Genomic DNA, 12,076 nt, shown 5'->3' with positions numbered 1-12,076 from the left:
CCACATAGGAGATTAGTGGGCAAAATTAGAGCACATGGTATTGGGGATAGTGTGCTGACATGAATAGAAAATTGGTTGGCAGACAGGAGCAAAGAGTAGGGATTAACGGGTCCCTTTCAGAATAGCAGGCAGTGACTAGTGGGGTACCGCAAGGCTCGGTGCTAGGATCACAGCTATTTACAATATGCATTAATGATCTAGATGAAGGGATTAAAAGTACCAAATTTGCAGATGACACAAACCTGGTTGGCAGTGTGAACTGTGAGGATGTTATGAGGATGCAGGGTGACTTGGACAGGTTGGGTAAGTGGGCAGATGCATGACAGATGCAGTTTAATGTGGATAAATGTGAGGTTATCCGCTTTGGTGGCAAAAACAGGAAGGCAGATTATTATCCCGCTTTACAACGGGATCTGGAAATCCTTGTTTATCAGTCACTGAAAGTAAGCAATCAGGTACAGCAGGCAGTGAAGAAAGCGAATGGCATGTTGGCCTTCATAACAGGAGGAGTTGGGTATAAGAGCAAAGAGGTCCTTCTGCAGTTGTCATTGCCCTAGTGAGACCATGCCTGGAGTATTGTGTGCAGTTTTGGTCTCCAAATTCTTGCTATTGAGGGAATGCAGTGTAGGTTCACCAGGTTAATTCCCGGGATGGCGGGACTGTCATATGTTGATAGAATGGAGTGGCTGGGCTTGTATACTCTGGAATTTAGAAGGATGAGGGGGAATCTTATTGAAACATATAAGATTGTTAATGGGCCTGTCCCACTTCGCCGACTTTTTAGGCAACTGCAGGAGCCTATGCAGTCGCCACATGGTCACCACATGTTCGCGGGTGGTTGCCGGGTAGTTGCCTTCATGGTCGTAAGGAGTTCCCGCATTCTGAGAACATGTTGCGGCCTCATTATGGTTCCCGCAATTTTTTCAACATGCTGATAAATTAGCAGCAACTAGATTGAAGCTGCCATAGAGATTAGCGAGATTTCTTGTGCCGTAGGTGGGTCGCCAGGAGGTTCTCGTAGGTTCTTATAGGTTGTAGCCAGTTGTGACCAGGAACTTGGGGGAAAAAAACATAAGCAGTTGTTTTCAGAACCAAGGATAACCGAACGGTAATGTTAAATGTCCGCCGAGCTTCACAGCCGTGTATCTCTGGCTTCTTAAAAGTTGTCTGGCTTCTTAAAAGTTGTCTCCACTCCTTCTCCCTTCTTCTCCCTCCTTCTCCCTTCTTCACCCCCTCCCCCCTCTTTTAAAGGACTTTCCGTGCATTGTGCTTTAGCCGCCTTAATTACAGCGCCAACAACATTCCTGTTCAATGCGGTGTGTATCTGTATCACATTGGCTTTGCACTGTGTGAATTTCACTCAACAGCGTTCCCCCCGCTGCCTGTCCCCCGCCTGCATAACGGGCTGGTGAAAGAAGCGATGTGTGTGTTCCACTCTGACAGTCGCTGTTCCAGTTGCCGGCAGTTGCCTGAAAAATCGCCTAAGTTGAACAGGCCCATAAGGACACACTAGAGGCAGCAAACATGTTCACAATGTTGGGGGAGTCTAGAACCAGGTGCCACAGTTTAAGAATAAGGGGTAGACCATTTAGAATGGAGATGAGGAAAAACCTTTTCATATAGAGAGTTTTGATTCCGTGGAGTTCTCTGCCTCAGAAGGTGGTGGAGGCCGGTTCTCTGGATGCTTTCAAGAGAGAGTTAGATAGAGCTCTTAAAGATAGCGGAGTCAAGAGATATGGGGAGAAGGCAGGTACAGGGTATATTGTGAATGATCAGCCATGATCACATTGAATGGCAGTGCTGTCTCGAAGGGCCTAATGGCTTACTCCTGCACCTTCTGTCTGTTGTCTATTGTCTATTATCACATTCAATCTAACATCCATGCACCTAACCTTATAGAAGGCCTTGCTGAAGTCCATATCGTCTTTGTCTACAGCAGCCCTATCCTTATCAACATTTAGGTCACTCCCAACCAATCACTGAAGTTTGCTTCTTTTATCCACGTTTGGACCAAGATATAATAAGGTCTTGAACTAAGTAGTGGCCAACTGTGTTGTAAATTGATTCAGGTCCACCTGACCCCAAAGGTACTCTGACAATGCAGCAGATTATATGCCACTTTGTCAAGCATAAGAGATATGTACCTATAGGTCTGACTCAGTGTGCCAAGTCATTGTGCCACTCATGGTCGGTGATGTGATGGTGGACGAGAACTATGAGATAAAGTGCAAGGCTTCCAGCTGGAACTAATTACTCAAGGATAAAGTAGACCTGGAATTATTTGGTCTGAGTTCCACTAGATAGTCTTGTTGATATCTGTGATGGATATATCAGGTGAATGGTGCCTGATGCCTGAGATATAGTTAGTGGGGGATGTAATCACTCACTTTGACCATGCTATTTAACTTATTGCAGCATTGCATCCAAGGCTTTAGAGGTAAGATCTCTGGCTGGGCTCACCTCAGCTAGTTTAGTTTTTTGCCACATGTACCGAGGTACAGAAAAAAGCTTTTGTTGCGTGCTAACCAGTCCGCAGAAAGGCAATACAAGATTACAATCAAGCCATTCACAGTGTATAGATACATGATAAGGGAACAGCATTTAGTGCAAGTTAAAGCCACCAAGCTCTGATCAAAGATTATCCGAGGGTCACCAAAGAGGTAGATAGTAGTTCAGCACCACTCTCTGATTGTGGTAGGATGATTCAGTTCCCTGATGTCAGCTCTCTGATTCCACTGCCAGTGCAATGTGGCGAGGGCACACTAGACCCCTGGGAAACAATCAAATTTGCCTTATTTTTTATCAGATACACAAAAGGTTCTAGTTTCACATGAGAAGACTTTGCCGCCTGCTTCATTGTTGAACCATTCATGCCATTGTTCACGGGTTCCCAGCTTGTGCTATGGAATGACTGCCAAAATCTAATGCATCTACACTGCACCTCCCATTAGGTAAAGCAGGCTGAGTTATCATTGCAATTTATCTTGAAATGGTCCTAGCCATTCATAATATTAGGTGTCTGCAGAAAAATGTCCAGCGGACTTAATGCTGGCAAATAAAGAGAAAGCACAATGTTGGCAAGCGGCCTATACATGAACCTCACACATCACAGCTCATGGTCTGGTTCCAAATTTGGCCTTCCATATCTCTGCACAAATCTGGTACTTCTCTGCCTTGGAGGGGAACAGAGTAAAATAGGTCTTAAGATGTGTCTAAAGGTATTTTTTTGACAGAAAATGAATAGCATTATGAATGAAACACATCTTTAAAAAAACGTTTCTCTACTTTAAGGCAAAAAGAAAGACTATTCATCATGATGAATGGGGATAATCAACACCCTTACATAAAATGATAAAGCAGAAGAATGGTTGTTGATTTGAAATGGTTTTCAGGTGAACCCTCCACTTTGGTCTATATATCATCTTAAGAGTGCCCTCGAGTTATTAATGTAACACTGCTCAATACTGTTGTCTTTTTTTGTCAGATAGTCTACATGGGCTGGGTGGAAGACCGGGACCCAGATTCGCTACAGGAAAAGCTATATACACCAAAGTATCTAGCCGTGAGAGGCGCTTGCTTATACACATTTGCAACACCTCCAGTAGGTTCAGCTTTAATTTAATCAGCATGCATTTTTTATTTAATAGATAACTAAAACTGTGAGGAAAATATAAAATTTGATAAGATTTTACAACATTGGTTGTAGTAAACTGAACATTAAAGCTTGTATTTTTTTTTTTAATATTCTATTGCATTAATGATACTATAATATGGCCATTATAATGCTTTTGCAAAATACAGCAAATAAATTCAGAGCTTTGCAGCTGAAAATACATTTAATCTGAGGCAGAGTAACATTACATTTCTTTTTGGGCCTCCTGGCACCCAACAAAATATTCCACCCTCAACTTTCCAATCTGATATTTGTTAATGCTAAAAATGGAATTTTCTCCGAAATGGCTTCCTCGATAATGTGATACTCAATATTCAACCCCATTGTGGTTTTCACACTCTCTTGTCTGAAAAATGATAGATGTTGTTTATATCAGTAAAAATACCAATACTTCAAACTAAATCAATGATAGCATTTATTTCAAGAGGGCTTGTATACAAAAACAGAGATGTAATGTTGGGGCTCTCTATAAGGTGCTGGTCAGGCCGCATCTGGAATATTGTGAGCAATTTTGGGCACCATATCTGAGGAAGGATGTGCTGGCTGTGGAGAGGGTCTTGAGGAGATTTACAAGAATGATCCTAGAAATGAGTAGGCTAATCTACGATGAGCGTTTGTCGGCATTGAGCCTGTTCTCACTGGAGTTTAGAAAAATGAGGGGGGACCTCATTGAAACATACAGAATAGTGAAAGGCTTGGAAAGAGTGGATGTGGGGAGGATGTTTCTATTAGTGGGAGAGTCTAGAAGTAGAGGTCATAGTATCAGAATTAAAGGATGTTCTTTTAGGAAGGAGAAGAGAAGGCATTTCTTTAGTCAGAGGGGGGTAAATCTGTGGAATTTGTTGCCACAGAAGGCTGTGGAGGCCAAGTCAGCGGATATTTTTAAGGCAGAGATAGATAGATTCTTGATTAGTACGTGTCAGAGGTTATGGGGAGAAGGCAAGAGAATGGGGTTAGGAGGGAGAGATAGATCAGCTATGATTGAATGGCGGAGTAGACGATGGGCTGAATGGCCTAATTCTACTCCTCTTCCTTATGACCTTACAAACAATTGTATGGACATCTTTTAAACATATCATTTAGTGGTAAGGATTATGCATCTAAAATTTAGGCTGTCATATTACGTTCCAGAAGAAGCAGCTTTTAATCAGTTTCCTCTGAAACTTTGCTACTTAAAGACACAACACATACCTATTTTTTTACCAAACTACAAAGACCTATATGGCCTTAGTATTTACTGTTCACAATTATGCCTGAGCTGGGAAGAAACTATCCCGGAATATCGAGATACATATTTTCAAACTTCTATACAGGCATTGTAGAAGTGAAAAGTGATATGGTCTGGCCCAAGCACAATATGTTTTCCTGATGCATCGGCAACAGTTTCTCAATGCCAGACCCAAAGGCTGCTTCTCCACCGAGCAGCATTGGGCCAGACATTCCCACTTGTCAATGGAGATTTGCATTTCTTCAATGAGGCTCGGAGAATAGTCTTCAAGAAGGTTAGAATAATAATGCCCTTGTCTGCTATGTCCTTTTTTTGTGGGCTGAATCCTGAGTATATAAGGCCTCCTTACCTTGAGTATGAAGACTGAATTTGAGATTGTAAGAAAGTACAGACCTCAATGAGTGCAAAGAATGTAGGTTGCACGTTGGCCCCTAAAATAGGATAGTTTGCGGTAAAACCGTAGGTAACGATAAATAAGAACTGCTGTCCTTCGAAATAATAAGAATAAAAAATCATGCTGTAGATTTATCCTGGGCATTGCATTAGTGTTGCCATCATTTATGGAAATGTTGAGAAAATTCTGCAGGAAAAGCAGTCACTCAGAGGCCTGGAAATTAATACAATTTTTGTTGTACAGTGGCTGGAGATTGTTTTCATTGGCACAACCATGCAAGGGACATTTTAAGCCATGTCGTTCACATGCGACCTTAAAGTTAAATACTGCTATCCAAATGCTTAAGTATCGAAATAATTTATTTCCTCAGGTGACGACGTGGGATTGGACAAAAGCTGTGAAAAGCTACACAGTTTATGAAATAATGTGCAAAATCCTTAAGGTATGAATGAGCAAGCAGATTCTATTAGTATCTGCAGAACTAGACCGAAGCGTTTTCTATTGCTCTACCAACAACTATTATTTTGAAACCTACAGATAAGGAAGGGATACATTTCAGTGAATTGCCATTGAGGTATGTCAGTGGTTCTTTGAAGCTTTTCCGCAGCTTTTTATTTAATAGTTTAATTCTTCACCATTGCATGTTGAGGTTGTCCTTTTGAGGCAATTAAGCCAAAGGTGTAACTACTAATATTAAGTAAAGCAAAAAATACACCTACGAACTGCAGATGTTGGTTTAAACTGAAGATAGACATAAAACAACTGGAGTTATTCAGTGGATCAGGCAGCATCTCTGAAGAAAAGGAATAGGTGACATTTCATGTCAAGACTGTCTAAAGAAGGGTCATGACCCGAAATATCACCTATTCCTTTTCACCAGAGATGCTGCCTGACCCACTGAGTTAATCCAGCTTTTTTGTGTCTAAAAAATAAAGCTAATTGACATTTGCCGTGATTTTTACAAATAAATTGTAAACCCATGTTTCGGGGGTCCATGGTCAGCAGACAGACAGCGCATCTAATACACAATTTGATAACTTTTTCCCAGTTGTTCAATTTAAATCTCTCATGATTTTGTCAAAAGACGAAATTAAAATAAACCATTGACATAAGACCAACTTATGTTCAGATTGTTTTTTGAAAAATCCTCACGACAGAATCAAACTTTTCAAAAGTGATTTTCATAGATTATTGAAAGCAGAGTATTTTGTAAAATGTGGAGTATCTGCAGGAATTCAGAGTCAGAGTTTGAAACTTTTGTTTTTAAACTGTTTTGATATCCTCTGGGGAAAGGGAATGTGTTAAAGCTGCTCTTAAATGTTAAAATCAGCTGAACTGGCTGAAATTAATTGTCTTTTATTGATTACATTATTTGGTGCTTTGTTATATATTTATTTAATTTAAAAAAGTCCTATCTAAGCACAGCAACTGGATTAATCACATTATGAAGTATTAGGAATAACTTGTTCATAGATCTGAGTGCCTTTGAGTGACAAAGTGAAGTCACAGTTAAAAAGTACTGGGATAGGTCAGCACAGTGGCGCAGTGGTAGAGTTGCTACCTTACAAGGTCAGCGGCCTGGGTTTGATCCTGACTAAAGGAGCTGTCTGTATGGAATCTGTACGTTCTCCCTGTGACCACATGGATTTTCCCCAGGTGCTCTGGTCTCCTCCCACATCACAAAAGACCTTCAGGTTTTTAGGTTAATTGGCTTCAGTAAAGATTGTAAATTGTTCCTAGTGTGCAGGATAGTGCTAGTGTACGGGGATCGCTGGTCAGCAAAGGGCCAAAGGGCCTGTTTCTGTGCTGTATCTCTCAACTAAACTAAACAACTACAAATGGGAGAGGATAAGATTAATAAATGAGGTGTTGGGGATTAAAACTAATATGTTATGCAAGCAAAGCAGTTAATAAATTTGGATAATGTGTATAATTCACCAATGTTTTTGAGCATATACTTTTTTGTTGAGAAAAAAACTCAACATAGATGTAAACGTTCAATCGAATATGTTGGCCCTATTACCTCTAGAGGGTATCAACTGATGTGTCGAACAAAAGAATCTAAACCAAGGTTTAGTACAACTTAATCTTTATTAACACTCGAGTAAGTTAAACATGCATGCAAACAATTGACTTCTAATAACTTCTCATTTACTTTACTATTTCAACATCACTTCTTAAACTAAATCACAAAACTCATGACTTGGAATCAGATATTACCCGTATGAATGAATTGGCCAGATTCACTCTGTTGGTAGGTATTTGGTTTCTGCAGTCATACAAGAAAAGAACCAAGACACACACCAACACAATTTACACAAACATCCATCACAGTGAATCTCCTCCTCACTGTGATGGAAGGCAAAGTCTTCCCAAAGCCTATCGGGATACTTGACATCCAGTCCCAGGCTATAAATAGTGCAATTTTTTCCTGCATTTTTCCTGCATACGCATGGTATCCCTCCATACCAGAACCCCATTTCTAGAATTTCTGTCTAAATACTCCATGCATATGATGGGGAAATCTTAACTGTGGCCTTGGTATGATTTTATTAGAATTTGACAGCTCAAATTTTAGATGCAAACTCCTTATCATTAGATGATATATTTAAAAGATGTCCATGCAATTGGTAATTTTGAAGTACCAGGTGCACAACCTTTTATCCGAAAGCCTTGGGACCAGACACTTTTCGTAATTCGGAAATTTTCGGCTTTCGGAATGGAAGATTTTTAGCGTAGATTTTAACGGCTGGCTCAGTGGTAGAGTGCTCAGCTCATCTACGCAAGGTCGCGAGTTTGCACCTCGATCCCGGCAGTTACTCGATCGCGAGTTTGAGTCTTCAATGTAGTTTTTCTTGCAGAATAGGAGAGAATAGGGAGGGTTAGGCTGGGATCATTCTCTGCGAGATGATCTTAGTGCAGGAGACAATTGTAGGAGAGGTGTACTGACTGTGTGGGCAGAACTTTGGAAGTGATTGCCCACCATTCTCAAAAGCTGCTGTGTCGCCCTGTCCCACCAACTCCAGAGGAATCCGCTCCCCGATGGGCCGCTATGGCGACAAGTGGCAGTTCGCCCACAGCCCGAGCTGCGTCACCCCAAGAACAAGACGTACCTTGCACACCATCAGCTTCTGCTCCTACGGGGAGCGTGTTCCTCTGGAGTTGCTGATCTGGGATCTCCGTGCTTGCAGTAGGCCTGGGGGTCGGTGTCCCGATGAGGGGGCGCAGCTCAGGCTGTGGGCGAACTGCCACTTGTCGCCGTAGCGACCCATCGGGGAGCGGCTTCTGGTGGTCCTGACGTCTCTCAGCTCCTGTCCAGGGGGGTGGCTGGAGACATCAGGACCAACAGGAATCCGCTCCCCGATGGGCCGCTACAGCGACGTGGCAGTTCGCCCACAGCCCGAGCTGCGCCCCCTCATCCGCAACCCGGGTTCCTCTGGCGTTGGAGCGGGGCTGGACTAGAGTTGCTGCTGGCTGTGAGTCTCTGGGATCTCCGTGCTTGCAGTCGGTGTATCGTTGGTCCTGACGTCTCCGGCCACCCCCCTGGACAGGAGCTGAGACTGGGAACTGTACCGCCTTTGCCCCCTCCCTCTGCAACTGCAAACAACCCTACTCTCCTGCTCACCTGCAAAGGCGGTACAAGTCCCAGTCTCAGCTCCTGTCCAGGGAGGTGGCTGGAGACGTCACAGCCTGAGCTGCGCCCCCTCATCCGCAACCCCAAGAACAAGACGTACCTTGCACACCATCAGCTTCTGTCCCTACGGGGAGCGTGTTCTTCTGGAGTTGGAATAGGGCTGGGCTGCTGCTGGCTGTGGGTCTCTGGGATCTCCGTGCTTGCAGTGGGGGTCGCTGTCCCATTGGTCCTGACGTCTCCGGTGACTGGCACTGACCTGCTGGCATCGCCGACGTGAAGACAGTGCAAAGCCCCCGCGCCGGTGCAATGGGCGGGGAGCTAGAGAGGGGAGGGAAGGGGTCACACACATGGCAGGGAAGCAGAGGGGTGGAGGTGGGGTGAAACTGAAGGGAGCGACAATCTGCTGCTGCCTGCCCGCTGAGTTAAAAAGTTCCCAGGGTAGACTCACGATACACTGTGTATCGTGAGTCTACTGTGGGAACGTTTTAACTCAGTGGGCAGGCAGCAGCAGATTGTCAATTATTAACCCTCCCGCGCAATATACCCTCACCTTCTCTTTTATGAATGGGGATTTAGTTCCCCTTTCTTCGAGGACTGACCGGAGGTTCCGCTGTCACCTCTGCGGGCCGCCCTCCGTGAACGTCTTCAAGGACCTTTCTTGAAGGACCGAAAAAATGTCCGCTATTCGGAGCTTTTCGTTATTTGGAATTTTGGATAAAAGGTTGTGCACCTGTACAGATATTTTTTGCTAACCTTCCATAGTGCAAAGTTAAAAGTAAACATTTTCAGGGATGAAAACTTTAAATATTTGGCTTTAAAGAAAAGAGAATAATACAGACCATCTTTCATCATGACAATACAATGTGCAAACAACAGTTTAGTTTAGTTTTTAGTTTAGAGATACAACGTGGAAACAGGCCCTTCGGCCCACCAAGTCTGCACTAACCACGATCCCCACACATTAACGCTCTCCTACACACACTAGGAACAATTTTACATTTATACCAAGCCAATTAACCTACCAACTTGTATGCCTTTGGAGTGTGGGAGGAAACCAATGAACTCGGAGAAATCCCATGCGGTCAGGGGGAGAACATACAAACTCCATAGAGACAGCACCTGTTGACAAAATTGAACCTGGGTCTCTGGCGCTGTGAGCGCTGTAAAGCAGTAACTCTATCACTGCACCATCGTGTGCCCACAAAGTTCAATGTTTTTAGAATGGATGGATAGGGTTCTTTCCAACCTTAATCAACATTTGAATGTTAAGTTGCCAACACAGCAATATTTGTATAAAAACATAATTTAGTCCCCACTTGTTACACCTACAATATATATATTATAATAATAATAATAATAAATAATAATGGATGGGATTTATATAGCGCCTTTCTAGATACTCAAGGCGCCTAAATATATATATATATATATATGTACCATTAATGTGAATGTTAGGTGAAAATATTAAATGATGTATGCCAGATTACATAACTTCAGGTTTTCATCAGGACAGTGATCTGTGGGATCGCCGAAAGCACTGTTTTAGTGTTCAGACAGAAACTGGAGAGGACCTAGTCTTCAGCGTGGAATTAGAATACGAACTCATTCTCTGGGAAAAGGCATTTCAGACAGCAACTTTCTTGGAGGTGGAACGAATACAGGTACGGTGGATGTCAAATTATAGATAAGTGAAAGTCCAGTTTGGCAATTTTTAAAATAATGAAATCCCAGTATTTCATACAAATTCAACAGCAGCTAGAGATGCAGAATAATCACATCCAGCTGACAAGCTGTTCAGGCTCTCTGCCTTTGTCTGATGTTGTTCAGACAATGGAAATGGTTCTATCTGTGACACTTTATGTATTGATGAAACTTTGATCATGCCAATAAAAGTTGAAATAAACTGAGAAGCTCCTTCCCCCACTCTTTCCTTCTCTTGGGTCCCACCTAGGCTACATTTCAGAACTACCAAATGCTTGAAACATTTTCACACGATCAATTATGGGACTGATCTTTACATCACAGCTCTTTATTAACCCCTATAGCTCTGATATTAATTATTGCTTATTGCTCTATAGCACATGGTTCTCAAGAAAACGTTTTTCAATATCAAATTTAGTTAACATTTTTCTTAAACATAAATTCCAGAATATTTTCCTGTCTGTTTTTTTTGCCTCTAATATTTATTTTTCTGCCTCTAATATTATTTACTAGACTAAGTGGGACCCGTTGGGTCCCAGCCACATGGGAGGTCCCGTCCCCCCCATAGATAGATAGATAGATAGATAGATAGATAGATAGATAGATAGATAGATAGATAGATAGATAGATAGATAGATAGATAGATAGATAGATAGATAGATAGATAGAGTGGCGTGCAAAAGTATTCATACCCCTTGAACTTTTCCACATTTTGTCATGTTACAACCACAAACGTAAATGTATTTTATTGGGATTTTATGTGATAGACCAACACAAAGTTGCGCATAATACAAATAAAAAACTGAAAAGTGTGGCATGCAAAAGTCTTCAGCCCCCTTTACTCTGATACCCCTAAATAAAATCCAGTGCAACCAATTGCCTTCAGAAGTCACCTAATTAGTAAATAGAGTCCACTTGTGTGTAATCTAATCTCAGTATAAATACAGCTGTTCTGTGAAGGCCTCAGAGGTTTGTTAGAAAACATTAGTGAACAAATGGCATCATGAAGCCCAAGGAACACACCAGACAGGTCAGGGATAAAGTTGTGGAGAAGTTTAAAGCAGGGTTAGGTTATAAAAAAAATCCCAAGCTTTGAACATCTCACGGAGCACTGTTCAATCCATCATCCTAAAATGGAAAGAGTATGGCACAACTGCAAACTTACCAAGACATGGCCGTCCACCTAAACTGACAGGCCAGGCAAGGAGAGCATTGATCAGAGAAGCAGCCAAGAGGCCCATGGTAACTCTGGAGGAGCTGCAGAGATCCACAGCTCAGGTGGGAGAATCTGTCCACAGGACAACTATTAGTCGTGCACTCCACAAATCGGGCCTTTATGGAAGAGTGGCAAGAAGAAAGCCATTGTTGAAAAAAAGCCATAAGAAGTCCCGTTTGCAGTTTGCCACAAGCCATGTGGGGGAAACAGCAAACATGTGGAGCAAGGTG

At 42.4% G+C, this 12,076-nt stretch overlaps 1 protein-coding gene across 7 annotated transcripts in view; it reads left to right on the top strand.

The window, feature by feature from the left end:
* Nucleotides 1–12,076, top strand: part of sntg1 (syntrophin, gamma 1) — a 533,638-nt gene that overhangs the window by 506,739 nt on the left and 14,823 nt on the right. For all 7 annotated transcript variants that reach the window (XM_055634100.1, XM_055634098.1, XM_055634093.1 and 4 more), the window contains 3 exons: nucleotides 3,485–3,601; nucleotides 5,666–5,737; nucleotides 10,438–10,590. In XM_055634100.1, the coding sequence (XP_055490075.1) occupies nucleotides 3,485–3,601; nucleotides 5,666–5,737; nucleotides 10,438–10,590 (342 nt within the window). The remainder of the gene's footprint in view (nucleotides 1–3,484; nucleotides 3,602–5,665; nucleotides 5,738–10,437; nucleotides 10,591–12,076) is intronic.

This window comes from Leucoraja erinacea, chromosome 4 (genome assembly GCF_028641065.1).
Source record: "Leucoraja erinacea ecotype New England chromosome 4, Leri_hhj_1, whole genome shotgun sequence".
NCBI classification, from domain to species: domain Eukaryota; kingdom Metazoa; phylum Chordata; class Chondrichthyes; order Rajiformes; family Rajidae; genus Leucoraja; species Leucoraja erinaceus.
The sequence above is the reverse complement of the archived record's forward strand: the minus strand, read 5'-3'. Positions and strand labels throughout refer to the sequence as shown.